This window comes from Chelonia mydas, chromosome 1, assembly GCF_015237465.2.
Source record: "Chelonia mydas isolate rCheMyd1 chromosome 1, rCheMyd1.pri.v2, whole genome shotgun sequence".
Taxonomy (NCBI): domain Eukaryota; kingdom Metazoa; phylum Chordata; order Testudines; family Cheloniidae; genus Chelonia; species Chelonia mydas.
In genome coordinates, this window is record NC_057849.1 from 290,038,251 (window position 1) to 290,065,481 (window position 27,231).

The 27,231-nt window shown below is 39.2% G+C and overlaps 1 protein-coding gene across 1 annotated transcript in view; it reads left to right on the forward strand.

Annotated features, from left to right (window-relative positions):
* LRIG3 (leucine rich repeats and immunoglobulin like domains 3) overlaps positions 1 to 25,645 on the forward strand; it is a 52,453-nt gene extending 26,808 nt beyond the window's left edge. The window contains exons 6-19 of the mRNA XM_037887666.2: positions 2,283 to 2,426; positions 2,729 to 2,872; positions 3,283 to 3,426; positions 5,231 to 5,311; positions 6,046 to 6,117; positions 6,480 to 6,551; positions 9,390 to 9,553; positions 17,277 to 17,597; positions 18,274 to 18,555; positions 20,001 to 20,453; positions 20,676 to 20,834; positions 21,855 to 21,998; positions 22,081 to 22,371; positions 24,916 to 25,645. Coding sequence (XP_037743594.1) covers positions 2,283 to 2,426; positions 2,729 to 2,872; positions 3,283 to 3,426; positions 5,231 to 5,311; positions 6,046 to 6,117; positions 6,480 to 6,551; positions 9,390 to 9,553; positions 17,277 to 17,597; positions 18,274 to 18,555; positions 20,001 to 20,453; positions 20,676 to 20,834; positions 21,855 to 21,998; positions 22,081 to 22,371; positions 24,916 to 25,166 — 2,722 coding nt within the window. The 3' untranslated portion in view covers positions 25,167 to 25,645. The remainder of the gene's footprint in view (positions 1 to 2,282; positions 2,427 to 2,728; positions 2,873 to 3,282; positions 3,427 to 5,230; positions 5,312 to 6,045; positions 6,118 to 6,479; positions 6,552 to 9,389; positions 9,554 to 17,276; positions 17,598 to 18,273; positions 18,556 to 20,000; positions 20,454 to 20,675; positions 20,835 to 21,854; positions 21,999 to 22,080; positions 22,372 to 24,915) is intronic.
* Positions 25,646 to 27,231: the final 1,586 nt, after the last annotated feature.

The window sequence follows — 27,231 nt, forward strand, 5'->3', positions numbered from 1 at the left end:
AGATACAAAGTGAACTAAGGGCTTGTGAAAAAACACCCCCCCCCTTAGTGCAGCAAGTTTCAGTGCTGTAAAGCATCCGTATAGACAGTGCACCAGCACTGGGAGCCGCGCCCTTCCTGGAGGTGGTGTGTTTTTGTTTTTGTTTTGGTTTTTTAGAGCGCTGGGAGAGCTCTTTCCCAGCGCTCTGCCGCGACCACACAAGCCACGTTCAAGCGCTGCTGCGGCACTGCTTTAGCGTTGCCAGTGTAGACTAGCCCTAACTATACATAATTAGGAGACAAGATCAGCCTCTACATATTTTCTTGGCAAAAACAGATGCAGGGAAATCATTTGCTTTCAGAAAATGATAGGACAGGGAGCAATACCCTAAAGTTAGACGCCATCATCTTGACTAATGATACACTTCTGTCAGAACTTTTTTTTACCTTTTAAGTAATATCTAAAACTATTATAAATGAAAGGAATTAGAGAAGAGGCTTTTTTTGTTTTCTCTGAGCATTTGATAGTACTTTGTGTCTAGGGAGTTTCGGTGTTTCTCCTGTATAGAGAGATTTCAGAGTAGCAGCCGTGTTAGTCTGTATTCGTAAAAAGAAAAGGAGTACTAGTGGCACCTTAGAGACTAACCAATTTATATGAGCATAAGCTTTCGTGAGCTACAGCTCACTTCACTGGATGCATTCAGTGGAAAATACAGTGAGGACATTTATATACACACAGAACATGAAAAAATGGGTGGTGTTATACACACTGTAAGGAGAGTGACCACTTAAGATGAGCTATTACCAGCAGGAGTAATAGCTGGAAATTGGAGCTATTACCAGCAGGAGTAAACTGCTGGAAATGGCCCACCTTGATTATCACTACAAAAGGTTTTCTCCCCCCCCGCTCTCCTGCTGGTAATAGCTCATCTTAAGTGGTCACTCTCTTTACAGTGTGTATAACACCACCCATTTTTTCATGTTCTGTGTGTATATAAATCTCCTTACTGTATTTTCCACTGAATGCATCCGATGAAGTGAGCTGTAGCTCACGAAAGCTTATGCTCAAATAAATTGGTTAGTCTCTAAGGTGCCACAAGTACTCCTTTTCTTTTTGTATAGAGAGAGTTCCTCTGCTGTGTGGGTTTCCTATACGTCTGTCTTAGTTTGCAAATATGACTTTGAAACCACAAAAATTGGCAGGGGGACTTACATGAGTTTGGCGAGTTGTAGTGTGATACCCAAAATAACTCTTAATTGACTGGATTTCAAATTGAGAATGCCTCTTTAAGGGACAAAACTTCATTTGATTAGCTCTTAAGAAAAAGTATGTAATAAATAATAAAGGCAGCTAGGCAGGAGGATACACTGTTGAGGAAGGTGGTTGCATACCATCCAGACATATTGAAAAGCAGTTTAAATCAGATCTCAATGGAAGTGAGGGTAGACTTGAAAATTCAGGGTGTATTTATGATCTCCATGGTCTTCTCGATCTTTAGATCCATCTGAAACTGTCGTCATTATCTGTTCTGATGTGCAGGGATTCGGATGAATGGAAAGCCAATCCTTATACAGGTGGATTTAGTACCTTAGGTAGTGTGTTTACTTACCACTGCAGAGGCAAAGGAATTATGTGACTGTGCGTGATCTCATAATCATGCCCACCTTGACTTGCAAAGCTAGGCAGAGGAGGAACAGGGAAACACCAGTGTCTGCTATTAAGTGTGGCTCCATTAGGGCTTCTGTACATTAACCCCTGATGCAGAAGTGCGTGATAGAGCAGGTTTACAGGTTTGGTGGTTTAGTTCCTGAAAAGCTAAAAATTTGAAAAGTGAACTAGGTTGGAGGTGTAGAGTTTTGTGCCCCTGAGTGGGAAGGGTGTAGAAGCAGAAATCTCCTAGGGAGGGAGAGGCAGCTTGGCAGATCAGTAGTCTTTATGGAGAAAACAGAGGACCAATCTTGGTCCCTTTGTAAGGATCCTTCTTTATTTAAACCCCTGATTACACTCTAATTGCTACTAACTAAACGTCAAGAACTTAAAAATGAATGTAAACTTCAGAAGGTGATTCATTATCTCCTAAACCAGCTTGGACCTTTTAAATTTAAAAATCAATGTAATAGCAAACACATGTCCTTCTATAGTTGAAATACATTAAGATTAACTGTGTTACAGTAAAAAGGTCTCATTTATCTTGTTTACTGTGTTTCATGTGTAGTGTGGGTGTTTAAAGTCTGATGATGAAGAAATGTTACAGGCATCCCGGAAAACTTACTCTGTTGTAACTGTAAAATTTATTGATGCAGGGAGCTGAATCGCAACAAAATAAAAAAAATAGATGGGCTTACTTTCCAAGGACTTACTGCTTTGAAATCACTAAAAATGCAACGAAATGGGGTAAATAGACTCATGGATGGAGCTTTCTGGGGTCTAACCAACATGGAAGTCTTGTAAGTATAAACTTTCAGTCTTTTCAGAAGAGACATAATTTGTGTAATTCAAAATAAATAGACATGCTTGATCAAATTTTGAAGATATTTTCAAATTAAAATATTTTGGTTTGACAAGTAGTGAGCATTAATAATATGTAAATGCAGTTCTCGCAACTCTGCATGCCTTTTTTTAATATATATTCATTCTATGAAAACCAGGTATCTAGCCAGTAACATCTCACAATCAATCTCTGATCCATGATGAAGCATGCACTTCATTTATTTTTTTACCCTAAATTTTGTCTGTGTGTGTTTTGTAGGCAGCTGGACCATAACAACCTAACAGAGATTACCAAAGGCTGGCTTTATGGCTTGCTGATGTTGCAGCAGCTCCATCTCAGCCAAAACGCCATCAGCAGGATCAGCCCCGATGCCTGGGAATTTTGCCAGAAACTCAGCAAGCTGTGAGTAGCTTTTATTCTATTCCAGTTCTGAGAGCAGGGTACATGCCAAAGCATGAGCTGCTTACCACTGATCTGTGAATTTTTCATAACAAAGTTTCCAAAGTGACAACAGCTTTTTTTTGTGTGCAAGATAGTCCTATTTTGTTGTGAAAAGTTGAAGCCAACCATGACAGCTTCAGTTCTCCCTGGCAGTTGTGCTAGGGCTTTGACACAGCAATTTTCGAATGAAAGAAATCCATTTGTGAATAGCAGGAAATAATACACAAGTTGTATAATAACCAAAAATTGTGTAGGAGGCTTTGTGATAGCTGCAACTAAGAAGGTTTTTTGTTTAAAAAATGAAGTGGTAGGGAGAAATGAGTAATAAATACTCAAACATTGAAACAAATTTTTCCATCTTGAACTTGCAGAGATTTAACATTTAATCACTTCGCAAGATTGGATGATTCAAGCTTCGTTGGTTTAAGCCTACTAGTTGGACTGTATATTGGGAACAACAAAGTAAACTACATTGCTGATTGTGCCTTCCGGGGACTTTCCAGTTTACAGACTTTGTAAGTTGATGTAATTTATTTTTAGGTCAGAAACCTAGGTGGTGCGTAAATATTCCCCCCCACCCCCCTTATTTTTTTCTTGAATTACTTTTGTTTTGAAGGAAGTGTAAAACAAACTTTGTAGTTCTAATCTTTCCTAGACCTTAGTAGTATGGTTTCTTTTTTTGGTAAGATTTCATCAAGGGTAATAGTATCTGTTTTTTCTTGCAGTACAGGTTATGTACAAATTTATACATTCCCAGACCTTCCTATTTGTCATAGTGATTTCATAAGGAAGCTTCTTAAAAGAATCTCTGAAGGCAGAAAAGGAAACTAATAAATGGCTGTTTCTATTCTCATGGCAGGGAGCATAATACTAGCTTTCAGCCATGGCATCGTGGCACCTGCTGTACATGTGCACCCCAAATGAGCTATAGGCACATGGATGACCCTAGTAATTGGCTGGAGACTGGAGGCGGGGGACTCAATCCTCCTCGCTCCCCCACATCCAGTTTGTAGCACCCAGAAACATTCCTCTCCAGGTCTTGCTTGTAGGGGAATGTGGAGGTCAGTAAAACTGTCCATCTGCCAACATGGCTCCCAGTCCCTGTCCCCTCCCCACAACCTCATGCCTTTTTAAGGGAAGGATTTGTGAGGAGCTGTTCTGTCAACTCCTGGGTCCCTTGACTTTGCAATCTGACCACCCTCTGTCCTGTGTCGGTCCTTTTTAAAAAGTTGCCTTTAAATCTAATGAGATGAATACCCTAAGTGCTAAATGTCATAATTTGTATCTAAAACATTAACCTGCCATGCCCCAGAGACTCTTGCAAATCCCAGTGGAGCTAAGAGGGAGTGGCAGAAAGGCTAAAACAGCACTGACAGCTTAGGCACCATGATTATAGGTTCCTCCTAATTAAATAAGAGTTTCCCTCTTGGTAGATGTCATGAGGGTAGAAGCCTAAGCCCAGACATAGATATATTCAGAGGGTCATTAAAGACTAGGGGTTGATGATTATCAAGGCTTTGGGTTATTTAGTTGTCATCCTTTAGCATTTGTCTGAATACTGTCTAGAAATAATGCTGTTTTACTAAATTTGTGAATGGGGGGAGAGGTGAGAAGTGTGTGAATGAATTAAAATGGTAATACTCTGGAGGATGTTCAGCCTCAGTATATTACTGACATTTCCAATGGCCAGAACAGTAAGTTAGAGCTTATTCCAAGGGCTGGGAAAGCGTACATTAAAATTTTACTTCTAGGATTCAGACTTTCTGTGTATTCTCCTCCTGTGACATGGTTCTGAGATTTTTTTCTAAAATCCTATCCTACAGAATCCTGATTCTCTGCTCAGACACCACTCCTCTTTCACAGATCTGGTCGCACATCTTTGCTGTGATGGCCCAAGGGTGTAAAACTTGTTCCCTTTGACATCCATCTGTTGTCATATTTAACTGACTCTTTAAAGCTTTTGTCTTTAGGTGTGGTTTTATTTTGATATGACAACTGTTGGCCCCCTCATTTCTTACCATCCCCACTTTCCTTTTTCCCTTCTGATATTTGGATGATCTTGAATTTCTTTTAAATAAACTGATTCTTGTCATCTTTTAAAGTAGTGGTGAAAAAGGTCAGGCCCTTGAACTTCAGACATTCTAGAAAAAGAAACAAATTGGATCAAGCATCTTTTAAAATTGATATTAATATTGCACAATGTTCCTTAAACAGACCATTCTAGAAATTGCTTTAAATACCATGTACTACTGAAGAAATATATACCTTGTTTTGGGGGGGAATTTTCCTTTTGTGATTGGGTCTGATCTCTTCAACCAGGGATCTGAAGAACAATGAAATCTCATGGACTATTGAAGATATGAATGGTGCATTCTCTGGACTTGACAAACTTAGAATGCTGTAAGTATGACTGACCTGATTTTGGATTTTCTTAGTTACTTAAAAATATATATATTGGCCTGAGCTCAGATAATATATACTGTGGGGGAGCCCAACCTTGGCAATTTTATTAGTCTCTTAAATTTGTGACTTCCTTACTGTTCTGCTCTTCATTGAAGCCTTCTTTTCTAGAAAACAAAACACCAGCTCTTTAGTCAAACAAAATCTGAAGACTATGATCCTTCTTGAATGTTATCAATATGGAGATTCGTGCAGTTGCTGCTTAGAAACCTTTCACACAGAATTAGTATTGCTCATAATAGGAAATGAAGGGAGGTGTGTTTTCAAAGATTACAAAAGCACAGTGCCTAAGGGAAGTCTTTGATAAAGTAATCCAGCATCTAGTGGCAATGGCTCTGCTATAATGCAAAGATGTCATTCCAAATATACAGCTATGGAATGAAAAGATGCTTAAATTTATAGATTTTAAAAAACAAAATTCCACGTTACTGAACTGTACACATTAAACATCTTTGAAAATCATATCATGATCTACATAGTTACTGAAGCAGAATAAATGGGTATTTTTTTAGAGATGAGGTATTTTGTTGCAGCAAGAAAGGCAGAATGGAGAATGTTAGTCACAGTTTAGTAATAAGTGCCTAAAAAAGCAATTGTATAAGATTTTCTTCATAGTTCCAAAAAATGCCCCCATTTTACTGCATCTGTTTTCAATTAAGTATTTATATTTCCAGGATACTCCAAGGAAACAGGATTAGGTCCATTACAAAGAAAGCATTTTCTGGTTTGGATGCACTTGAACACCTGTAAGTAGCTGAAATTCATATTTAACCCAGCAGTGACCAAAGCAAATATCAAGATTAACCAAAACAAATATAAAACTACCAAGCTTACCTCATGACTATCTGAATGAAGCAGATTTACCTTGTTCATCAGTAGTGTGGTACGTCTTAACAAGAACTTTTTGTCTAGGAATTCTGCTCCAAGTGCTATATTTTTAAGTGAACATCAGGATACTATAGAAACTTGTCTTTGTTCTTTTGTTTACTGAGCTGATAGCTCCATTCTGTACTGATAATATAGAGAAGTATAGCTTGAATCTTTATTTTAACCTTTATTTGAGCTAATAAAATGGATTTTTTTTTCTGAATTTTTTTCCCTCCCCCAGGGATCTAAGTAACAATGCGATCATGTCAGTGCAAGGAAATGCATTTTCGCAAATGAAGAAACTTGAAGAATTGTAAGTTCTTGCCTCCAAAATCTCCATATTAGAAAATATGTAAGCCATAAAAGATACCGACAGATTCAATATTAATCTCGCACTGCAACAATTCTAAAGTCATGTAACAAATGGTGCATCAGTAGATTTTCTCTGTAGGAGCTGCATATAAGCTAGGTAGCATCAGGCAGCAGGTGTTCATTTTCTATTCCATTTGGTACCTAGAGCCCTGAGTTTAAATTGGTTGATCCCTAATACATGAGATAAGAAAGACTTATTAATGTACTGTAAAGTGAGTACTGGTATCACTGAACTGCCACTTACTGGACCAGTAAAATGCCATGTCATAATTCTTTAGCAAAGAGCCATCTGCAGATCCGTATTGGCTCCCTCTGTCCTGAATCAGCAGAGGAGCAGTTGAAAGTAAAGTCATAAGAGGGCTTTTCTGAGGGAATGCTGTAAAAGCTCTTTCTCTGTTGAGCTTAGTGCAACAGCTGTTACAGCTAACTCTTGCTGAAGCAGAAAAGACCTTTGTTTTCTTTCCTTGAGTCACAGCTAATCTCTTGTCTCCGGTGCTCCTGTCTCATTCCTTCTCTAACTTTTCTTGTCTCAGCCCTGCCCAGTCTAGTCTCTGGAAACAAGATTGTGCAACACGACAAAACCGGATAAGTCAAAAAGAGAAGCTGCTCTTTCTGTGAGGAGAAACTACCTGAAACTTTGCTGGGGAACAAATGTGTGTTCCGTTGTGGCTCAAGATTGCTATTCTGGGTCAGACGCAGAACCGCTTAGAGGCTGTCCCTCTTCTTCCTTCCCAATACCTGACAACATTTCCCAGTGTTCAGGCCTCAGAGAGAAAGCAGTCAGCAACCTTCAGACAGTAGCATCCACCAAGGGAAATAAGATGCTTAATTACATCATGCTCAGGGAAGTTCTGAGCCCTACAGGGATGTGGACATTCCCTCTGTTTATAGAGCTTTTTCTGATGTCTCCCATGCCCGCTCCCCAGAGTTCTCAAGTGTGTATCTCTCATGGCTGGTAAATAACTGGGCAGATGATAGGACATGCTTTCCCAAAATTGGCTGAATTAACTCCTTGTAATATGCATTCCCAGCAATTTCACCCATTCAAAGGACCCTAGAGAAGGTTAGCATGGTGAGGGTATTACTGATGTTCGCTGCATCATGGTGGTCAAGAAGGCCATGGTTTTCTTCCATCCTAAAAATAGCAACAAGACCACTCTTCATTAAAAAAGACCTGTTTCTTCTGGATCCAGTTCTGCCTGATGATTTGGCATTTCTAGGTTTTGAGCACAGAGCACTTGTGTGGAAAAACTTGATTTGAAAAGGGAATGTTCAGAGCTGGTAACATCCTCCTTTTTTCTTCTGGAAAGTAGTTAGCACAGAATTTCTATACTAATAAATGGGTGTTTCACTACAAGTACATATATTTATCCCCCTGGACACGCACAAATTACTACTGTCTTTCCTCCAACAAGGTAACTTTTAAGACTTTTATCATTAGCTCTATCTAGATCCAAATACTTATGAGTAGTCCTCAGGGAGAAGTTTGATTTCTCGCTATTTTTGCTCCAGATTTGTAAGAGGTCTCGAATTAACTCTTCCAAGTAGGAAAAGTTCAGATTTTTAGTGGAAGTTTAAGTTGGTCTATATTCACTCACAGAATGTTCTTTTGAAACTATTAGTTTGGTTTCTTTCCATTTCTTCTTTTTGAATGTTACCATTCTCCTAGGTTTGGTAGTACTATCAATGGAGGACTAAGTCTGCATTTGTGGTCCTTCAAATATCTTCCTAGTTCCTTTCTAAGATGAACTGTAATTTCCATCACTCCAATTGTTTTGAGATCTGTATTTTAGCACTAATCCTGTGGAGAAAAGATTACATAAATTGAGTATTTATGGTTCTAGCTATTTGAACTGATGTGAAGCTGTGAGTTTTTAGTGCTGTTTCTGACCTTGATCTGAGATTAAACAAACTTTTGTAATGTACTATCGGCAATTGGATGCCTTTGCAGTTCAAATGCTTACAAAACTGGGTGTTTAAGCTCCAGCAAATGTTAAGACTTAGAGTACAAGATCTCCAGCAACATCTTAGGCAAAGAGGGCAGGAGACTTGGTTGAAAGCCAGGATTCTGAGGTGAAAATCCAGGCCTAATGAAGTTGGGGCAAAATTCCCAGGGGCAGGATTTTACTTGTTGTCTCATAATACATAGTATCAGAAGATACTATAAAGTGGATCTTTTGGTCTTCATCTTGGCAGTGGGTTTCTTGAGGCCATGGGGATGAGTATTTCTGCTGTTCATATCTCAACATAGGGATTGGTGTATACCCACTACTCACATAAATACCACTGTTACCTTACTCATGCTCCTTCTTTTGTCAGTTCTTGTACAGTTCTTTAGATAGCTGTACCCCAACAGACCTCAGTTGGGATACAACTTGTAGTTGGGCTGAGCTTCCCCCCCGGAAGTTTTTTTTTTCTGAGGGTTTTTGAATTATGTAGGTTTTGGAACTCCTCTCTTCTGAGTGTTCTCTCAGGTGCCCTCTTTACATCACTGCCCTGCCCCTTTATGTAACTGTCCTTGTCCTGACTCAAGATGGGGACATGCAATTGTAAAGAGTCACAAATGTGACTTTTCAAAGAACAGAATAAGAATGAAAATGTTTGCTTTGTAGACCTGAAGTCCAGTAATGGTGTCATGTGAGAATTGGGTGACATTAGTTTCTTTTATACTAAATCATTTGTGTTTAAAATTAAGTTTTACAAAAACCCTATTGACTTGTACTGTTTGGGTGGATCTGCATTTTGTATAGAAAACATTTAATGTAATTGTTTTCCTTAGGCACTTAAATACATCAAGTCTTTTGTGTGACTGCCAGCTAAAATGGCTACCACAGTGGGTATCGGAAAACAACTTTCAGAGGTTTGTGAATGCCAATTGTGCCCACCCTCAGCTGCTAAAAGGCAGAAGTATCTTTGCTGTTAGCCCAGATGAGTTTGTGTGTGGTGAGTATAACCACTTCTCCTCACCTTCATAGGTTTTGCTTAGTGAATTTATTTTACACTGCTTTATCTGGCATGTTTTGATTTCTCTTGTTGGACTGAGAAGGGTTGATATTTTGTTTTTAATGTTTTGTCCTCTGCTTCCCAAATTTTTATCTGCAGGTACTCAGAGCTTGTGGTTTCACTCCAGATGGGGAGTAACATTTTTCTGACTTAATTTCATGTATTGCATACTTGCATGTTGCATACAAAGGAAAGATCAGTGGTTTGTGGTGGTAAATTTATGTGCTGCTAGAGTTAAAATATGAATACTCTTTAGGTAAGCACTATTTCAAAAATGTGGTGCGTCTTGATATACTTTAACTGACATGCCTATTAATATATGCAATATATTTAATTATATATGCAAATTGCATTCGTGCTTTATTAAATCTGAGATTAATTGCACTAAAGTTATGTATTGAAGAATAGTTCTCATGGTAACCTTGACCTCATCTATATGGGCTTTAAAACAATATTTTCAACTTTAAAAATCATTGTGACCGCATATATGTTTCTTGTTTACGTTACTAACACCTCACTCTTATAAATGATTTTGATTTATCTTCTTGACCTGCTGCTCACAAACCAGGAAGAATTAGTAGGGGAAGCAAAAGTGGATGGGAACCTGGGAGGCAGTGACCATGAGATGGTCGAGTTCAGGATCCTGACACAAGGAAGAAAGGAGAGCAGCAGAATACGAATCCTGGACTTCAGAAAAGGAGACTTTGACTCCCTCAGGGAACTGATGGGCAGGATCCCCTGGGAGAATAACATGAGGGGGAAAGGAGTCCAGGAGAGCTGGCTATATTTTAAAGAATCCTTATTGAGGTTACAGGGACAAACCATCCCGATGTGTAGAAAGAATAGTAAATATGGCAGGCGACCAGCTTGGCTTAACAGTGAAATCCTTGCTACTCTTAAATATAAAAATGGACAAATGACCAGGGATGAGTATAAAAATATTGCTCGGACATGCAGGTGTGAAATCAGGAAGGCCAAATCACACCTGGAGTTGCAGCTAGCAAGAGATGTTAAGAGTAACAAGAAGGGTTTCTTCAGGTATGTTAGCAACAAGAAGAAAGTCAAGGAAAGTGTGGGCCCCTTACTGAATGAGGGAGGCAACCTAGTCACAGAGGATGTGGAAAAAGCTAATGTACTCAATGCTTTTTTTTGCCTCTGTCTTCATGAACAAGGTCAGTTCCCAGACTGCTGCACTGGGCAGCACAGCATGGGGAGGAGGTGACCAGCCCTCTGTGGAGAAAGAAGTGGTTTGGGACTGTTTAGAAAAGTTGGACGTGCACAAGTCCATGGGACTGGATGCACTGCATCCGAGAGTGCTAAAGGAGTTGGCGGATGTGATTGCAGAGCCATTGGCCATTATCTTTGAAAACTCATGGCGATCCGGGGAAGTCCCGGACGACTGGAAAAAGGCTAATGTAGTGCCCATCTTTAAAAAAGGGAAGGAGGAGGATCCTAGGAACTACAGGCCAGTCAGCCTCACCTCAGTGTCTGGAAAAATCATGGAGCAGGTCCTCAAGGAATCAATTCTGAAGCACTTCAAGGAGAGGAAAGTGATCAGGAACAGTCAGCATGGATTCACCAAGGGCAAGTCATGCCTGACTAATCTAATTGCCTTCTATGACGAGATAACTGGTTGTGTGGATGAAGGGAAAGCAGTGGACGTGTTGTTCCTTGACTTTAGCAAAGCTTTTGACACTGTCTCCCACAGTATTCTTGCCAGCAAGTTAAAGAACTATGGGCTGGATGAATGGACTATAAGGTGGATAGAAAGCTGGCTAGATCGTCGGGCTCAACGGGTAGTGATCAATGGCTCCATGTCTAGTTGGCAGCCGGTATCAAGTGGAGTGCCCCAAGGGTCGGTCCTGGGGCCGGTTTTGTTCAATATCTTCATAAATGATCTGGAGGATGGTGTGGACTGCACCCTCAGCAAGTTTGCGGATGACACTAAACTGGGAGGAGTGGTATATACGCTGGAGGGTAGGGATAGGATACAGAGGGCCCTAAACAAATTAGAGGATTGGGCCAAAAGAAATCTGATGAGGTTCAACAAGGACAAGTGCAGAGTCCTGCACTTAGGACGGAAGAATCCCATGCACCGCTACAGATTAGGGACCGAATGGCTCGGCAGCAGTTCTGCAGAAAAGGACCTAAGGGTGACAGTGGACGAGAAGCTGGATATGAGTCAACAGTGTACCCTTGTTGCCAAGAAGGCCAATGGCATTTTGGGCTGTATAAGTAGGGGCATTGCCAGCAGATCGAGGGACGTGATCGTTCCCCTCTATTCGACACTGGTGAGGCCTCATCTGGAGTACTGTGTCCAGTTTTGGGCCCCACACTACAAGAAGGATGTGGAAAAATTGGAAAGAGTCCAGCGGAGGGCAACAAAAATGATTAGGGGACTGGAACGCATGAGTTATGAGGAGAGGCTGAGGGAACTGGGGATTTTTAGTCTACGGAAGAGAAGAATGAAGGGGGATTTGATAGCTGCTTTCAACTACCTGAAAGGGGGTTCCAAAGAGGATGGCTCTAGACTGTTCTCAGTGGTAGCTGATGACAGAACAAGGAGTAATGGTCTCAAGTTGCAGTGGGGGAGATTCAGGTTGGATATTAGGAAAAACTTTTTCACTAGGAGTGTGGTGAAACGCTGGAATGTGTTACCTAGGGAGATGGTGGAATCTCCTTCCTTAGAAGTTTTTAAGGTCAGGCTTGACAAAGCCCTGGCTGGGATGATTTCATTGGGGATCAGTCCTGCTTTGAGCAGGGGGTTGAACTAGATGATCTCCTGGGGTCCCTTCCAACTCTGATATTCTGTGATTCTATGAATCCAATTAACTTTTCTGTAGTTACGTTTTTACCTTTTGCATTGCTCACAGGTTAGACAGTGAATACTAATTAGAATCAGTTTTATTTCCAGGTTTGTAGTGCTGCAAATACTTCAGGGTAGCTTTTATTGTTTCCTGTCAACTTTGGGTTGAAAGTATCCCTTCATAATAGTCTTTCAGTATGTAAATTATACAGTAGCTTAACACACAACATTTTGTATTAATATGCATTTGCAACAAAAGTGCTGTTCAGATGCTAAATACTGCATGTCAAGTATTGTCACTTTGTTGTCTAATCATGTAATGAAAGACCCTATTCTCATGCACAAAGTGGCAACCTTAATTCTTAATTTCTTGACTGTTTTAAGATAAAAATTTGGTACTTAATCTGGCGTTCATATATATATTTGCTTGCAATTTCCATTAATAGAGGAAAAATTAAAGTTGACAAAATACTTTATTTTGTCCTGGATTTAAAAAAGTAAAATGGAAATTTCATCTTTCTTCACTATAATTTTGTTACCACAACAAGTTCAACATTGCTTAATTTTTATTAATCCTACCCTTATACCTATACAACCTCACGGGTCTTGGTGGGATTGCCTAGGTATAAAGGAGCACAGAATGTGTTTGGTGTCAGGGTCTTGTTGCTGTTTTAATAGCAACTATTAACATTACCGTCTTATAAAAGTGTTTAATATTTCAATATTAAATTAAGAGTAGCTAATGTATAAATTTCTAAAGCTGATGTGGACAGAACATAAAGTAAACAAATTAATAGGCAGCTAACGAAGGACATACCTTCTTTATGAGGAAATCATTCCAGTGAGGAATTTGATATCTGAAAATAGCACTATCTATTAAGAACATAACATAAGAATGAGCATAATGGGTTAAACCAAAGGTCCATCTAGCCTAGTATCCTGTGTTCCAACAGTGGCCAATTCCAGGTGCCCCACAGGGAATGAGTAGAACTGGGGCAATTATTGAGTGATCCATTCCGTGTTATCCGGTCCCAGTTTCTGGCAGTCAGCGTCTTAGGGACATCCAGAGCATAGGGTTGCATCACTGGCTAGCTTGGCTAATAGCCATTATTGGACTTACCCTCCATGAACTTAATTCTTTTTGAACCCAGTTTTACTTTTGGCCTTCAGAACATCCCCTGGTAATGAGTTCCACAGGTTGACTGCATGTTGTATGAAGAAATATTTCCTTATCTATGTTTAAATCTCTTTTTCATTGGGTGACCCCTGGTTCTTGTTATGTGAAGGGGTAAATAACACTTCCTTTTTCACATTCTCCACACCATTCATGATGAGACCTCTATTATATTGCCTCTTAGTTGTCTCTAAGTGGAACAGTCCCAGTCTCTTCAATCTCTCTTCATATGGAAGCTGTTCCATAGCCCTAATCATTTTGGTTACCCTTCTCTGTACCTTTTCATAACTGCATGCAGTATTCAAGATGTGGGCGTACCAGGCATTGACAGAGTGGCATTATATTTTTTTTGTCTTATTATCTGTCCTATTCCTAACATTCTGTTAGCTTTTTTGACTTTCACTGCACATTGAGAAATTGTTTTTAGACAACTGTTTACGACGATTCCAAGAACTTTCTTGAGTGGGAACAGCTAATTTTGAACCCATCATTTTGTATGTATAGTTGGGATTGTGTGTTCCCGTGTGAATTACTTTGCATTTATCAAGTTGAATTTCATCTGCGATTTTGTTGTCCTGTCACCCAGTTTAGTGGGATCCCTTTGTAATTCTTCGCATTCAGCTGTGGACTTAACTGTCTTGAGTAATTTTGTATCATTTTCAAACTTCGCCACCTCACTGTTCACCCCCGGTTTCCAGATAATTTATGAATGGATTAAACAGCTCAGATCCCAGTACAGGTTCTTGGGGATCATTGATATTTGCCACTCTCCATTGTGAAAACTGATCATTTATTCCTGTCCTTGGTTTCCTACCTTTTAACCAGTTACTGATCCATAAGAGGACCTTCCTTTTTATCCCATGACTCACTTCAGAGCCTTTGGTGTAGGACCTTGTCAAAGGTTTTCTGAAAGTCTGAGTACATTATATTTACTGGATCACCCTTGTCCATGTTTGTTGACACCCTCAAAGAATTATAACAGATTGGTGAGGCATGATTTCCCTTTACAAAACCAATTTGATTCTTCCTCTTGTTCTTCTATGTTTCTGATAATTCCATTCTTTACTGTAGTTTCAGCCAATTTTCTGATACTGAAGTTAGGCTTACTGGCCAGTAACTGACCAGTCACCTCTGGAGCCCTTTTTAATAATCAGCATTACATTAGCTAGCCTCTAGTCATCTGGTACAGAGGCTAATTTAAGTGACAGGTTACATTTAACTAAAGGTAATTTTTATCAGTGACTTAATAGTTTATAGCTTGATGCCAGCTGTGAAAGATTTCAAAACTTTTTAAAAAAGCACAATAGCCCTTTCCTCTAAAAGGAGAAAACCTAAAAGGAAATTAGTACTACAATAAGTTTAACAAGAAACATAAATTGTGAAACAGGAATAGATGCAATTCTTTAAATAAATTAAGTGGTGTGTGCCAGTTAAATCTTTAAAATGCAGCAATCACAATGTCTCTAGATATGTGTTCATAAAAAGACACAAAATTAACAATATATTAACTGCACGACGTTATTTATAATAGGAATAAAGAGACCCCTTTTCACATGTCAGATAAGTCTGGCTAAACAGGAGGGTTTTTTTACTGGGCCTAGAAGGTTGATAAACTTGACCTTTATTGGACCAGGAAAAAGAAGCAAGGGCAAAGAAATGAATCTTTTAGTACATTGCTGTCCCACCTTGTCATGTGAAAGCACACAGATGAAATCTTAACTTAGAGGGCAAGGCCAGTGGAGTTGGTGGGGCTTGTCCAATGAGTTGGTGATTGAGGCTGTTGAAATGGAGATGCATTTGTACCATTGGCCTACGCTTTCAGCATCCAGGTCTTGGGCCGAAAGTTGCAACACATTGTGGTCCCCATAATTTATGGCATTTATTTGTCAGCTCTGTTATCTCTTCTGTAATATTGTTTTCTAAAAATTGTATGAATTTCTGGTGATGAACTAAAAGGAAAGAGTTATTGTTGCAGTGTCCTTTCCCTGAATACAACTTCCAAATTGAATAGAGGCCACCTTGTTTGGCTCCGTAGCATATTTGTTAATTTAACATCTCAGTGGGAAAAGGTGCATTTCTGCAGTGCTTAGTATTCTATCAAGGTGTGCTTCTTTCTTCTCCTTTTGTATATTTCTGATAGAATGATTACACATCTGAAGAAATGCTCCTTACACAACAAGTTATTTTCTTTAACTTTAGAATGATGTACACTTTGTATGTTAATTTAAAATCTTCGGTGCCAAGTTGGAATTTTGAAAACAACTCAGAGGAAAAAAATTTAAAATTTGTTAATGGGATGGACACATGGAATGAGTGGTCCATAATAGTGTAGCTCAAACATGGCCAAATTGATGTACTTCACACTTTCTAAAATTATGCCTTTCAAGATGAAAGAAAGCATGAATAATTTCAGGCCAAAAGTAAACTTTTGAGAAAACTGTTCACAATTGAAAATAAGTGCAGAAGTGACCTGTATTAACTGCTTAATTATACAGTAGTCTTACTATAGTGATTTTGTAACCAAATACAACACGCTTAATAGCTGTCTTTTTTCCATTGCTTATAAGTCAAGTGCTGAAGTTAATGGCTTGAAGAAGATGATGAGAAATATCCTTCATGGATTTTATTTTAAAGTGTGGTTCTACTCTGAAAATGGGCTATGTGAAAATGGCAGAATCTTACTCAACAGATCAGTTCCTTTTGTATATTGTATCACATCTGCTTATGTTAGTGCCTTCCCTCCCCCAAACGTTTTTAATACTTTTAACGTCTGTTAGCAGAGCACAGACATCATAGCCACAAGAGAATGAGCTGCATCCTATTCCACCTCTCACATTATCAGTATAAACATTTAGTATGTTTCGGTAAATTATACCGATGCAAAACCACTGAACGCAGTGTGGTGACGTAGATGTCACCAAGGATATAATTTGGCTTGTGGAACTTATTATAGGTATGATGCACAAGAAAGAAATAACCCAACAAGACTCTCAGATCCCAGGTTGCATTTGCAGGACTGGCTGTAGAACACATTTTTACTTGTAAAATTAAGTGCGTTTTTACTTGTAAATAATTGAAGGATAATAAACGTGGAATCCCACAAAATACAATTGGTAAGTGCTCCCCCGTCATACAAAACCCCACACATGATCATTGTATAGTATGCTTAGCAGATTTTCAGCACTGCTGCATTTGAAAATTGGAGCAAAGAACTGCAAATCACTGGAACCACAACTTCTGTGTGCGGGTTGGGGGAGAACCCTGGAGTGTCTGGTGGCAGAAAGAACGATGTTTTGGTGAAGAAAAACTTATTGCAGCCTTAGGTGTAGAAAAAAGGAGTCTTGGCTTCGTGACTGAAAGTCAAAATAGCTTTTACAGATGTTAAACTGTAGTTCTCTCCTTTTTATATATAAACAGCACATAGTCTGCTTTAGATGTGCTTTCTCTTCACTAAGAGAGGGCTTAGCACAGTAAACTCATAAATATGACATCTTTAAATGCCTGGAGATAAATGAAATCTAAAACTAAACCACTGTATCTCTGCTTTATAAATACTTGTCTGACTTCTCTCAAACCTATAAAACAAGGCTTACAAAATCTTTTTCTAAGAAGAGTCCTGGGGACCCGGGTATTTGCCTCTTTTCATCAGTGTCACAATTTTTTCCCCTTTCCCATCTTTACAGATGATTTTCCTAAACCACAGATCACTGTCCAGCCAGAAACTCAGTCAGCAATCAAAGGCTCCAATTTGAGTTTCATATGTTCGGCAGCCAGCAGCAGTGACTCCCCTATGACTTTTGCATGGAAAAAGGACAATGAATTACTGCATGATGCTGAAATGGAGAATTATGCACATCTCCGGGCACAGGGCGGTGAAGTGATGGAATACACTACCATACTTCGGCTACGCAATGTTGAATTCAGCAATGAAGGAAAATACCAGTGTGTTATTTCAAATCACTTTGGTTCATCCTACTCTGTCAAAGCCAAGCTCACAGTTAACAGTAAGCATCCTGTTTTACCTGTGCATTTGAAGAGGAAATCAGTGTAAAGCAAATTACAATATACAGTTTTCTTTTCCCACTGCATTATTTTTAGAAAATGCTTTATATCCTAATTTCAGCTCATGAAAGCATGCTGCTTCCAAGATATGTTTATTATTAAAGCTGCATCTAAAGGGCCCAACCAGAATCTGTCCCTATTGTGTGAGGTGCTGTACAAACACAGTTAAGAAACAATCCCTGTCCTGAAGAGCTTGCAATCTAAATAGACTAAGGAAAGGATAGGAGAGGGAAGAACCCCAGTCCACCTTTTACAGGGGACAACAACCTTCTCTACTGAGGTACGCAGACTGTGACTTGGCAGAGGTCAACTCTGCTACAGGCTTCCTGAATGAGGATGAAACCCACGTCTCCTGATTTAAACATAAGACCATCTTTTCTCTAGATACACGTTTCGGTCTTGTGAGGTTTTTTTCCAGACCTTCATGCACCAGATCATCCTATCTGCAAAGCCTTGCACATCGCTGTTGTTGAAACTGGTATAAATTTTATACTTATTGGAGTTGGGTGTACTGAAATTGAGAAAATATTGTGCAAAGGAGGAAAAATAATTTGCCCCAAAATTGGAAACAAACCTACTTGTATCTGGTTAAACTTTTTGTTTTGTTTTTTGCTTTAGTGCTGCCTTCATTTACAAAGATGCCCATGGACCTAACCATTCGTGCTGGGGCAACGGCACGATTAGAATGTGCTGCAGTTGGTCATCCAGTACCGCAGATTGCTTGGCAGAAAGATGGTGGCACAGACTTTCCTGCAGCACGCAAGAGACGTATGCATGTCATGCCTGAGGATGATGTGTTCTTTATTGTTGATGTAAAAATTGAGGACACTGGAGTTTATAGCTGTACAGCTCAAAACACTGCTGGGAGCATTTCAGCTAATGCAACACTGACAGTACTAGGTGAGAAACTGTCGATATGTAATGATATAAGTCTTTTCTATTGAAGTGGTGTGACAAGTTTTGCCATACTTTTAGATGTTACTTAATAAAATGTGTTATAGGGCTTAATAGGGAGATGTATCAATTCACTACTAGTGAGTGCTTTTGGAGGCACATGTTTAGCTGAAAAATGTCTTTTCAGATGAGTTCTGTGGTAATGTATTTCCTGAAGTCATCATTTGTGAATCAATGGCCATTGGTTAGAAATCCATACTTATAATTTTTAATACACAATCATTGTTCTAATAAATAATAAAATAGTTACATTTTCCATTTAAATGCATAGTTTAAAATAGAAATGATTTAGTATACACAGAGAAAGGAGGAGGTTGCTGGGATTTTTTCCTGAGAAGTTTAGTAATAGAAAAAAGGAAGAAGTGATTTTTTTTTATTTTTATTTTTTTAAATTCAGAGTTGGCATCTCCACTAATATATTCTAGAGAACACTATGCTAATATGTAACTTATTTCCTCGGGTTTTTTTCTTTTGTAGGGCTAGTGAGCATCTAGTTGTGATCACTAAATGAGCTGACACCAGTCTTTTAGCTCAGGCTCCTGGAATATGTCTCCCCTTCTCCCCCACCAGTAGAAAAACTATAAGTATAATTAGGCCTTAATGATGCTTTCAATTTAGTTAAATCATTTCCCAAAACTGTTAGCTACCTCAGTGTTTGTGTAGAAATTTGCTTCTAGAAGGGTGCTTGGCAACACCCTAGATATTTTGTCTTAAACATTTTGGGGTGATTGCAAAGAGCATGTGTATTTAGCAGATGCATAACTGTGTAGTCATTTGTCTAAAACAGGGGTGGCCAACCTGTGGCTCCAGAGCCACATGTGGCTCTTCAGAAGTTAATATGTGGCTCCTTGCATAGGTGCAGACTCCGGGGTTGGAGCTACAGGTGCCAGCTTTCCACTGCTCAACCCCAGGCCCTGCCTCCACTCCAGCCCTTACCCAACGCCCCTGCCCCTTCCTGCCCGCTCCCTCAGCATGCTGCACCCTTTCTCCTCCCCGCTCCATCCCAGAGCCTACTGCAAAACAGCTGATCGCGACGGACAGGAGGCATGGGGAGGGAGGGGGAGGTGCTGATCAGCGGGACTGCCGGCGGGCACCAGGGTAGAGGGGGAGGGACTGTGATGGGGGCTGCTGATGTATTACTGTGGCTCTTTGGCAATGTACATTGGTAAATTCTGGCACCTTCTCCGGCTCAGGTTGGCCACCCCGGTCTAAAACATGCCATCTTTCTAAGGATTAATGTTTAGAAAAACACACATGTTAGAAATTTTGTGATTTTAATATTACCCCAACTCATTTGTTTTGTTTTTCTCTGGGTTGGGTTGGAACCACCTATGTTTTCTTATAAAGGTAATTTAGATTTTTTTTTTTTTTTTTTTTTTTTTTTTTTTCAGAAACACCATCATTTTTGCGGCCCTTGCTAGACCGAACAGTAACAAAAGGTGAAACTGCAGTCTTGCAATGCATTGCTGGTGGTAGCCCTCCGCCTCGGTTGAACTGGACTAAGGATGACAGCCCGTTGGTGGTAACAGAAAGGCACTTCTTTGCTGCAGGCAACCAGTTACTGATTATTGTGGACACAGACATTGAAGATGCTGGGAAATACACTTGTGAAATGTCTAATACGCTTGGAACAGAGAGAGGCAACATTCGTCTAAATGTAATTCCCACTCCCACTTGTGATTCTCCTCAAAACATTGCTCCATCATTGGATGATGATGGATGGGCCACAGTCGGTGTAGTGATCATAGCAGTGGTTTGCTGTGTGGTGGGCACTTCCCTTGTGTGGGTGGTCATCATATACCACACAAGGAGAAGAAATGAAGATTGCAGCATCACAAATACAGGTGTGTAAACTGAAGCTTGGCAGTGCAAAGGAGTCCTCAAATGTGTTTGTGGTTGTTCTCCAGTAACTTTCTTCCAGAAATGTTTGTGTGTTTTGACTCAAATTCAGAAGGGTGAATCATTTGTTGCCTTCATCATGTTGCTGGCTGGTTTAAAAATATTTCAAAGAAACCTAAAATATACTGATGGTTTTATGCATATTCCCCCCCCCTCTTAAATTACAGATGAGACCAACTTGCCTGCTGACATTCCAAGTTACCTGTCATCCCAGGGAACATTAGCTGAAAGGCAGGATGGGTATGGGTCATCAGAAAATGGAAGTCATCATCAGTTCATAACTTCTTCAATGGGGGGATATTTTTTACAGCAAAGAGATAGTAATGGTAAATACTTTAGATATAAAACTTGGCACTCTTTTGGTTACTAGAAATCAGACACTACAATTCATTACGTTAGTTAGGAAGACAATGACACCAGTGAAGCATCTTCGTTAGTTACCATGTAGACCCTGTGACTGACTTACTGATTGCTTCAACCCATTAAAATAATATTTGAATCTGAGATTTTACTATGAAATACAGGAATGAGAAATGCTTGTGCTGATAACAGAAACTTGGTTTTACTGATCCACTTGACATATGGCCTTGTCTACATAGAGAAGCTTCTTCAGTATACCTCAAGTATGAATTTAAACTGATTATACTTACACCAAAACAAGATGAGTCTACGCATGAATTCTACGAGTGTTAGAGTACCTTTTTTGTTGTTTCAGTTAGGTCTCTTGGAAAGATAACTTAAGCTATACCCCTCCTCATCCTCCAAAAGCACTCTTTTATACAGGAATAGTAGTGTCCATAGGGGGCATTATATTGTTTTACTATATAATTTAACCAATGAAACTTTCCCGTGTAAGCAAGGCCTTAATTTTTGAAAGCATCTCAAAATGATCATTGTGGTTTAGAGGAGTAATCTACTCTGTAACACTTGATGACTTGTAGCCATTATTTGGACCATGGCTTCAGTATTCAGAGCAGAATCTTTTGTTGCAAATGAACTCATTGCGTGATTTTTTTTTTTTTTTTTAAATGAAATCCTGGCTCTTCTGTTGTTTATTTTATACTCCTAGAAGATAAGCAGGCCAACAGAGTGGTGACATGCTGAGAAATCTTGACATTGCCATTCTGTAGAGGGTTAGGGCTAAGGTGTAGCAGCCTTATAAAGCTGTTTAACTGAACTCTTGCAAACTCCTGCCCCTCCAGGAAAAGTGTGCTTAAATTCCACTGCGGGTTTCATCGCTGTAGTTGTTTGCAGAAGAACAAAACTCCACTAGTAAAACTAATTGTGTAGGATGAAGCCTAGAAAAAGGAGTCTGTTAGCTGATACATCGTGTCTTTATTTTTAAGGCATTTGTCATCTAGATAATGACAGTGAAACAGACCTGGAGGTTGTTACAGATCCATTTTTATGCCACTATCTGGGGACTTCAGGGACTGTGTATTTAAAAGGGAATGCTTATGGCTCTGACGTTTTTGAAGCATACCATACAAGTAAGTCAAATAAATATTTTAGTCCTGTTTCAGTCTTGCCTTATAAGATTCCTAGTAATACTGATTTCTCCTTTTTATTAAGGCTGCAGCCCTGACCAAAGAACAGTGTGCATGGACCCATGTGACTCTAGTTACTTAAAGAAAAAAGAACGCTATCCATATTCACTTGGAACATTATCACATTCACCAGAAGATCCCTTTGACCAGTATGTTGGCAGCATTGGAATGCAGGCTACAAGTAGCAAATTGCTTGACTCTACTTGCATGCCAAGTGAAGGAATTGGAGTGAAAAGCTTGACTCTAAACGCCGACATCTTTGATTTGAACAGAAATCAGGAACCATCCGCTATTACCACTAGTAGCACTTTCATGGGTATGTTTCAGCTACTGCATTTCTTAAAGCTGCAAACATCATTTGTATACACATGTTCCTTATGACTTGCATGTACTAGAAAACATGTTTATCCTTTAGTCAGAACAGTAGTTCAGGGTGGTACTCGGTGATTGCTTATATGATTGTTACATATTGTGAGAAACGTAACTAAAAGCTGGTCACATAAGTAGCCTAACTTTTTTTCAGAGAAACTGAGCACATGCAGTTGCCCCTGAGTTCAGTGGGATACTACAGTTTATCAAATATATGCTGTTTGAAAATTTTGGCAATTTAACCAATGAAACTTTCCCATGTAAGCAAGGCCTTAGTTTGTGAAAGCTAACTTTAGTATTACCTCTTTTCCTCCATTATTTATGTAGTGCCAGGAGCATGCAGGGCACTTCATACTCAGACAAGGCCTCTGAATAGACAGTGCACCAACACTTGAGGGGCTCAAAGGCAGGGCCAGCTCTAGGTTTTTTGCCACCCCAAGCTCCAAGAGTGCAACTGCCCAAGCAACAATAAAAAAGAAAAAGGGTGGCCGGAATGCTGCCCCTGGAATTCTGCCGCCCCAAGTACGTGCTTGCTTTGCAGGTGCCTAGAGCTGGTCCTGCTCAAAGGAGAAACAAAAAGCAGTGTGACTATATGGTGAAGTTATGAACAAGCCTTTAGTTTCTTGATTATTATTTTTCTGATGGATTTAAAAAAAAGATTCCGTACATTATAAAATATATTTTACTATACAAGGGGAATAACTTCTGCATGTATTGCTTAGTTGATAACATCACAGTTTCTGGTAACTGCACCTGTATTTCCCCTCCATGGTCCCTCAAGGGCACGCACGTAAGGTTTTCTGCTCCCAGCTGTCACCTGTCTTGGGTGAAGACCCACGTGTGTCTCCCTCTTGACTGGAGTTTTAAGGCTTCACATCTCCCTGCCTTGCACTATGATATTCCCAGCAAGCCAGTCGGCTTAAAGACTAGTGCCTGAGCTTTTTGCTTTCTTTCCAATGGCTATGAAAAGTGTATTGCCAAAGGTTACAAGCTATCACGCTGCTCTTTCTAAGCAAGCACACTTTTTCTTAAGATAAAAGCATTACAAAAAATAAAAATAATAAAACAATAAACAGATTTAAACACACACTTAGCATACCAGGAATCACCCATCAATCTTATGGGGTCCTAGTAGGCTAGTGTCTTTCCAGCCCTTCCATGAGGGCCTCCCTTTGTCCATTTGCTGCATCAGAAAGAAGCCATAAGTCAGTTTAGGTTCATCCTTTTATATCAAAAGCTCCTCCGTTGTTTCCTAGCGTCTGGAAAACCCAGCATGAACTAGTATATACAAACCACCCCAGGGGGTGGAACATCTCTGGAGTCGTTTAGTCTCAGAGACTCACCTTAATCACCCCCCACTGTTTTTAGTTCCTGTGGTAGCCTCCCCCATGGAGTAGAACACAATCATGCATGAACAGTTCACAACTGTAATACAAGAGAGCACTTTTTAGGACCATATGTCACAAGCAGCATTCAGTTACCTCCCAGAAGACCTGAGCTTGGTAATGACTTAAGATAGACCCTTCTTTGGTAAATGCAACTGATTGCAACCCTACTTCAAACCTGCCATATGTTTTTAAAAGTCTACATAGCATAACTTATTGAAGCCAAGTGTCACTAGGAGCCACTTTTTGGGGGGTGGTATGTGTAAGTGTGGTACCTTAATCAACAGATCTATGCCATGTGCCAGTCATATCTAATTATATTTTCTGTCTGTGGAAAAAGTGAAGACTTTCAGTGTAATGGTATTAGCTGTGGAGTCTCCACATGGAAAAGGGAGACGAGAAAATGTAGTATTTTCTGGCTAGTGCATCAACAGAATTGTTTAATGAAGATTCAGTTGAATGCCAAATTCTACTTGGGTTACTCCTGTACTAACCAGCTGAGAGCAAATGGGGTATAAATGAAGGCAGAATTTCACTGGCAGGATCTTTGTTACTGATGTGTGACACAAGCCAGAAAGAACACTGTCTGGCATTCAGATTGCAGGGTGTGTAGTTTTTATATATATAAAATTATAAACAGATCTTAATATCAGTCTAGCTAAACAGAGTGAATGTTTGAGTCACTTTTCAGAGTACGCCAGTCCAAAAAGCATGTTGAAGAGATTGTTCTTGGTTATGCATTAGAATGACTTTGTGACTTGTTTTCATGTTTTTGTTTGTATTTTGTGTTTTGAGAATGAGGAAATTCATGGAAACATAAACAAGGAAATTAAAGGGGGTGGGTTCTTCTGAATGGTTATCAACCAAGTTATTTACTTTGGAAACACTTTTAACAACTCATTTAAGAGTTTTAAATGGATACATATGAGTATATACGGCTTTTTTTCTTTTGGATGGGGAATAATAGTACGACTTAGAAACAAAGCCAAATCTCATTTCAGAGAACTTGAGCTGTGTCCTTGATTTGTATTCTCGTGTACAGCCCTTGGTAAGACATAGAGCTGTTAACACCAGCATTTCTTTCCTTACAAATTTCTATCTTGCAGGAACATTTGGAAAGTCTCTATGGAGGCCTCAACTAGACTCTTTTCCAAGCTGTATGCAGCCAGCAAGTTGTCAACCCAAAACCTTCCATAATAATAATAATCCTCAAGCCTCATTGGACTTTGACTCAGAGGCAGAGGAAGATGGAAAGGACAGGATGGTTTCTCATGAGGAAAACAGCATTTGTACTTACAAACAGGCCTTTGAAAACTTTAGGACTCCTACTTTCCAGTCTTGTGACCTGAATACATAGCTGCTTTTGGACTGGCCATTGATAGATGGAACCAAAGGAAATATTTTTGACATACTACCTCAATGTGGAGCTTTATTTAAAAGGGGTGGGGGGAATCCATGTTTTTAATGGAGCTATGAAATCAGAAAGAATGAATACGTTTTTATACAGATAAAACATAATTGCCAAAATGTTATAAAATTTTATACAGGGAATACATTCCTTAGAGAAGTACTATATTTCTAATTATTTTATAGCTTTGTTTTATGCAAATGGTATCTCTTGTAAATTAATGATGTAAATAATACTATGTATATTTTCTGTCAGACTTCATTTTATTGAAATGAGTACTAAAGCATCCTAAACTTGTACCAATATCTGTACCTTTTTATGAATGGACGTTCCGTGCTGTTTGCAGGTACCATGCATCTTATTTGCACATCACTTTTAATAAAATATGCTGCCTTGTGGTCTTGAGACACAATGGAGTATGAAAAATGCAAGGTGGAGGTATGTTGATAGAAATTGAAAATATATGTTGTGTATATAACCCTCTGGCCCTCATCAGTTTTTCTAAAATGTAGAGCATATGGATTCACTGTATTAGATACCTGCTGTCCTTAGAAGTGGTTCTGGTCATGCAGCTTCCCCAAATTGTCCCACACGCGCACAAGACTGGCTGTATAGTCAGCTGTCTAGCCACATGTGCATACAAATGACTTGAGTGTACACATCTGGTGATGGATATGCAGATTGGACACACAAATACACAGCGAGCAACTTAGTTTAAAAAAGAAAAAAATCAGGCCCTAGACGTTTGCCTGGTAGTATCAGTCTTCTCTCAATAAATGGCTTGAAGATTAATTATTTCCCAAATATTCAGTGCAGGTCAGAGTCTGTGTTTTCCCCTATGTTTTCTCGCCTGCTCCCCCAATCACTTCCACACCCAGCGTAAAAAGGTAACCAAGGTACAAGATAATTCTTCCTTGGTTTAACTTCTGCTGCTCTTCCATTTTTGTCTGCTCTCTTCTCCATATAGATAAATGTGAACTGTACTTCATTCCTCACTCAAGTTGAACAGTTGTTATAAGTTTAAATTCTTGCTAGATTAAATTTGAGAAGCCCAATATTATTAGCCACCCTATACGAAAGAATGTGATGGCAATTAAGACTAAATGAGAATTTTCCCTTTTGTTTTCCTTGATACTGATACCCAGTATTTAAAAAAGCTGTGAATTCTTTGGTCAGCAATGTATTAAAACAATGTGCCTCCGCAAGTTTTACTGTTACAGGACTTACGTTTTCAGATCTGCTCACTTAGAAGGCGCAAATTTATATAGTTGTCAAACTTACTTTTAAACTAAATTGAAAGCAGCTGTTAGACCAGAACATCATAGACAGTTTTCAGAGGATACGTCTGGAGCAAAAGGTTTCCCTGCCTAAAGTAGCTGAGTTAAGGGCTTTTTGTTGTTTGTAGCCAGAAACCTGGTACGCAGATTGCAGAGTAATTTCCCTCCTTTAATTTAGGCGCCAGTATTAGAGACAGGAAGTTAATCCATCCTTAATCACTGGTGGTCTGAATGTAGAGAATGGATTTTGCATGCTTTAGTTTATCATATTGCCAGATTTCTGAATCTGATTGTTAATTTGCCTTCATTGCAGCCAGATGTGGCGATGTGGTGACAGACATTGGTATGGGTATTTGATGATGATTAACTGCATTTTTAAATATATTCATTTATCCTGAGTTAAGCACAAATCTCTAAGTCAATAATGCTTAAAATCTTAAAGTAGATTCACTCACTAAGTCAATAGTTTTTTCCCTTCTCTAGTTTTTCTCTAAGTGTCATAACTTGGATCTCTAACCAGACATCATTTCCCGAATATCTAGAGAAAGAAAGTAAAAAAAAAAAAAAAAAAACCAATCTATTCTTAATAAGAAAAGAAGTACTTGTGGCACCTTAGAGACTAACAAATGTATTCGAGTATAAGCTTTCGTGACCTACAGCTCACTTCATTGGATGCATTCAGTGCAAAATAGAGTGAGGAGATTTTATATACACAGAGAATATGTAACAATGGGTGT